The sequence below is a fragment of the Dendrobium catenatum genome, unplaced genomic scaffold (assembly GCF_001605985.2).
Source record: "Dendrobium catenatum unplaced genomic scaffold, ASM160598v2 fragScaff_scaffold_1363, whole genome shotgun sequence".
In the NCBI taxonomy this organism is placed as follows: Eukaryota; Viridiplantae; Streptophyta; class Magnoliopsida; order Asparagales; family Orchidaceae; genus Dendrobium; species Dendrobium catenatum.
In genome coordinates, this window is record NW_021319825.1 from 9,931 (window position 1) to 15,417 (window position 5,487).

General features: G+C 31.1%; 1 protein-coding gene across 1 annotated transcript; it reads right to left on the reverse strand.

The window, feature by feature from the left end:
* Window positions 1-1,609: 1,609 nt before the first annotated feature.
* LOC110115240 (protein ALTERED XYLOGLUCAN 4-like) lies at window positions 1,610-5,095 on the reverse strand. Its single transcript, XM_028699673.1, has 4 exons — window positions 5,043-5,095; window positions 3,679-3,692; window positions 3,211-3,485; window positions 1,610-2,415 (listed from the first exon to the last, which is right to left on the reverse strand). The coding sequence occupies exons 1-4, from the start codon at window positions 5,093-5,095 to the stop codon at window positions 1,660-1,662; spliced, it is 1,098 nt and encodes a 365-aa protein (XP_028555506.1). The 3' UTR covers window positions 1,610-1,659.
* Between the last annotated feature and the right edge of the window lie 392 nt (window positions 5,096-5,487).

Sequence of the window (5,487 nt, forward strand, 5' to 3'; positions counted from 1 at the left end):
ATATACCATAGAAAAAGTAAACTTTTCTTAGAAATCTAAACAGTGTATAAATATAAATATCCTGTGCAACCATCAATAATTGGATTTCATTGCCATGTAACAAATATATGTGACATTTTTAATGGCCTAAAAATAAGTCCATATCAAGCAAGGCATACCATCATAAGATTATTTTCTATACATACTAAAGCTATATAACCGTGGAATTCAAGGATGAAATAAATTATGGTTTACTTCAACAAATTTGTGAAAGATGCTTCATGCTCTATTCATTTGGAGATGCTTAGTGAAATTTTTAAACCTTAATACTTTAGTGGGTACAAGATTTATCATTTGCTTTTTATGCCCTCTTCTCATTGCATCTCTTCATTTAAATACTCCCCCAATATCATAGTCTCCTTCTACAATTCCCCATCAACCCTCATAACATCCTCCAATATTCAACACAATCACCATTTACTCTCTCCATTAACCCAATACAACTTCTAATATTTGCACCACTATATATTTCCAAAACCATGTAGATCTTTCACCTCTCCTAGTGACATCCTTAAACAACCATACTAAGCCCATGATAAATGCAAGCTCCACCAAGTAATCCCCTCTTTTCTCTGGTACATCTTACACAAAACCTTATAAAGTCAATTCTAATCACCTCCAAGCCATCTCCAAACCAATCCCCCTTCATCCAAAATCATCACAAATCATTGAAAATGTCTTCATCGTTAAGATCCCTCCTCCAACCTCCATTACCTTATAAGACAGGACCTTATTATTTATTATCATCTCTTTTGCCCTGTTTTTCTCCCGAATAAGGCATTTTAACTAATTATAGTCCCAAAGAACTTTTAATAGTGCTGATTTTATTTCTCTTTCTATGGTATTAAAGTTGAGAGTCACGTCAAGGGAATCTTCTTATGACATTCTTTCAACATAATCCTCAAGTGGTCTAACTAGACCTCACATACATTTATAAGGCTCGCTTATACTCCACTAAAGTAAATTATTTATTATCCAATAACTTGAACTAACACAACATAGTCAGTATAATAAATAAATAACTACTAATCATTATTAAACATAACAACATGAATATTAAGTGTCATTCAAGACAACTATACACAGCTCATCTTGATATGTTGGTTGGGAGCTTTGGCTATCAATAAAGAGGTTTTGGATTCGAGTCTTGTGTATGTGAGGTGTGTGTGAATTTGTCTTAATTGGCATAAATGTCCCAAAAAAATTCAGGACAACTTTTTGTTTTATTGTATGGTTTTTGGAATTAAGATTCAAAACATTTCATTTAAGCAGTGAATAATTCATTATTGGCATTGTATGTTGTCAATGTCTGTAATGATGCATTCAGTTTAGTTTAAAAAACTGCACGCATAGTGCTACTACAAATGTATGATTTAAAACAAAAAAGCAAATTACTGTACAAATCTTATCCTCTCATTTATAAAGAATATTTTTATGACATAAATTTGAGTTCTCTAAAAAAGTTTTCCCCTTCACTTCAAATTAATCCAAGTACTTCAAGAAATCATCGAAATCATTCCATTCTCAACATGAATTTTTTTTTCTACAAATACAATGGGGTTATGAATACTGATAAACAAAATTACAAGTATAGCAACAAATCAAAATCAAACAAATGTACTAATCCTTCCTCAAAGCCTTTAACAACAAATCACTCCACATATCGATTGGCCCAGGCAAGCACCAATGCAGGCAGTCATTAACATTCCTCTTTGCTGGCCAATATGATCCTGGATGGCCATCAACCCTCATCAACATTGCCCTTGTCACATCCAAAATTTTGAACTTCTTATTGTTCTTCTCCTCCTCTCTCACTCTCCCCAATTCTTCAAACTGAATCTTTCTGAGTTCCCAACTCATCCCACCAAAAATGTCCACTTCTCTCTCATCAAGTGGCTGACTTCTATTACAGTATCCTCCTGTAAACCAATGCCCATGCTCAAAATGTGAGGGAGAGTAAGTCCTCACGAAGGTGACAATATCTTTTTTGCATTCTTCGCAGCTGCTTATGTACTTGAGAGCAGTTCTAAAGACTCTTTGAACCGCAAAACCGATGCTAAATTGAGTTAAGTTTCCCTCATGACAATTTACGCATCCAATGAGGTTTCCATTCTCATACAAGTAATTCTTTCTGAAGAACCAGTTGGAACTGGAAATGATTATGTAGTTTAAGCTGGAGATTTGATCAGCCCAGGCTTTGTTAATCCTGTCAAGGTGGATGTCGAAGTCATTCGAGCCTGTTCCATTGATCATTCTCTCCGTTCCAATGACTAAGAACTCAGTCCGCATGACCATGAGGGTGAAGTTATGAGAAGGGAACTCCCATGTTCTAAATTTATCTTGAGGATCCTTGTAGACATTTATTGGAGATTCTGCCTGAAAAGTTGAAGATGTGAGCTCAGTTTTTTGGTAATAAGGTGGATTTATGGAATTCAAAAAATGTTTGACTGTAAAAATAGTGAACATTATATGGTGTTCTAATCAGATTTTTTTTATCCTTTTTTGTTTAATTGATTACTATATTTCCTTTTTCTTTTATCTTTTTTCTCCATTAGTTCTACCCGTTGGTTTTATTTGTACATCTGCTCCCTGATCTACATGCTGAAATTTTTCTTAGTATATTTAGGGTTTCTTTATATAAAAAATCTTCATTGTATTCCCTTGAACTTTACAATACAGTCATAATGTGCAGATAATAAATTATTATTCCAGGATAATTTATGTGAACATGAGAAGCCAAAATGTTTAGAATTAGAAGATAAATATGGAAATATAAGAAGAAAACAATATCTAGGACAAAATTATTTTAGCTAAAATTTTGGATGATTTACATACATATCACACAATTTTTATATATTTACATATCTAACAACCAAACTTTACTATTTACTTATATATATCTCAAATCCAAAAATAACATAAAAAATATCGCTAATATTCTTTTAAAATGAAATACATCTTTTCATGTATATATTTTGATATGATTGAGACATTAAAATGTTACATAAGACAATATTCAATTTTAGAAATATAAATACATAAAAATTGTATGATATGTTTGTAAATCCCCCAAAATTTAAATGTTTTATAACTTTGAGAATTTACCTTCTAACTTAAAGCATTATACCTTCTTATCTTGACACAAATTGCGTCAAAATATCAGTATCTAACCTGAGATAAGAGGCAGAGTAAGGACTCCATGTGGTTTCGAGCGAGCGAATCGCCGATGAAGGCAAGCTTCTTCCCTCTAACAATGGCAAGGAAGATCTTCGGGTCGAATCTTGGTATGTCACAGCCATCTGGCTTCCATCTCCAGTATATATATCCATCCTCCTTCCCATACTTGCCACAATTCATCAGTACAGGCAATGTTCTGCAACTCTCATTAGTGTAGGGTGATCCCCTGGGCTCCTTCACCCACCTCCCATTGAACATATCACACTCCTCTGCAAATAAATAAAAAATTTAAGATAAATTTAAATTGCATTTATTCAATCACATGATCACTCATTGTTGGTTGGTTGTGTTAAAATTATTAATAAATTTACAGAGGACTGTCTATAACAAAAACTATGAAAGATTGGGGAAAAAAAAACAAGGGAAGGCGAGTAACAAAGAAATTATTATCTGATCACACACCACTATCCTCTTCACTGGTAAAAATTTAAATAAAATAAAAGATAATTTTTTATATTTTATAATATGATTATGAAAATTTTATAAGAGCCTTTCAGTTTTACAGTATAAAAATCACAACAATTTTTTTTTAAAAAAAGTAGTCTTATAAATTTTTTTATTATCTCACAAATCATTAAAATATATTTTATTTTATTTTATTTTGAGTAATTTTTCGTTCAAAATATTTTGAGAAAATTTTCCCTTTTATAAGAACATTCTAGAGATCATTTGTTTTTCCTCAAAAAAAAAAAAAGTTCTAGCTGAAAATTTTAAACACAGAATGCTTGGGACCACCAACAAATTATTTGAGAGTGTTTCTGGTAAACCGCTGAACGAACTTGGAATTATTTGTAAATGATTTTTTAAATTAAGGATTTGTTTGGGGAGCTTTTAAACTGCTCTCCTATTAAAAAAAAACAATCAATAAAAAATAAAGTATTTTTGGATGACAGATTTTTTACAGCTTTTTAAAATTTTTATTTTTCTGAGACAGCTTTTTTGTCACTATTTTTTTTTTCAAGAAATTGTTTTAAAAAACAGTAATAAACTATCCCAAATAAAATATTTATCTTTTAAAAAGTAATTTTTCAAAAAATACATTTAAAGCTACAGTTCAAAGGGGAGCTTTTAAAAGCATAAATAGGATAACATAAACTGTCCCAAAAGGTAGCCTAAAATTCAGAAATATAAACTTAAACCCAAATGGACATTAAACATCTTAAATAAAAGAGTTTTATGTTACTCTTAATCAAAAATAAAAGAATTTTTCAATCTGAAATATTTTAGGAGTTTTCTTAGCTGCATTAAAAATATGTAAGCACTACAAATGTATGAAAGCTAAAGAAAATAATAAAAAAAAAACTGTTTGTCATATGAATAAACTTTACGTTAGAATATTAATATATGAAAAAATAATCAAAATTTACTTAATATTTATCTCAAAAAAAAAAAAAAATATCAGTGACAATAAAACTGAAATTAACAAAAAAAATAATCAAAATATACTAAGCTAATTTGTTCTTATTATATTCTAACTCTCAATCTCTCTCATTTGTTCAAGGTTTATGCGTATGCACAAAGGCAGGGAGAGTGAACTAAGACATGCACATGCAAGAAGATTTGGATTGAAGCAAATAACACATTATAAAAACTCTCTATGCCCTCTCATGTTTATGTAATTTAAAAATTGGGTTATTATAAAAATAAGCATAAAACTTTTGGTATTTGATATATAAAATTTCAATGATAAATTCCTCAATTTCTTTTATACAAAATTCTTATTTTCTCAACACACCAATTTTCTATACTCAACATATTTTGCTTACCAATTTGTTGCGCCATTGGCAGTGGCATGAGCGGCGGTTGCACCGGCGGCCATGCTGGCGACAAACTGCTTTGATTTTGTTGTGAGAGTTTATCCTTTGGTCCATGGCTGAAGGGGTCGGAAGAATAGGTGGAGAAGTTGAGAAAGATGGTGAAAATAATGAGAAACCAAAGAGAGAATGGAGCTATCCTATTCTGGAAAACTTTACACTCCATTGAGAGAGGTACTGGCTCCTTCATGTTAAGAGGGAAGATGGCCTACTCTGACACAATGAAGGAAGCTTAGATATGTAAAGAATAATTTTGGTTTGGTCACCCACTAATAAAAAAATGATTTTAATTTAATGATTTCTTTGCAATTACTCAACTGGTTATAATAAAAAAATTTGAGAGAAGGTATCAATATATGAGGGGGATAGCTGCAGTAAAGCCAAGGTTTTGAAAACC

Bases quoted from the DNA above. Each gene is read 5' to 3' on its own strand.
- LOC110115240 (XM_028699673.1), bottom strand. From the start codon at position 5,095: ATGGCCGCCGGTGCAACCGCCGCTCATGCCACTGCCAATGGCGCAACA. The intron at 2,416-3,210 runs GTTAGATACTGA...TCAACTTTTCAG, and splicing joins TACTCTGCCTCTTATCTCAG to GCAGAATCTCCAATAAATGT.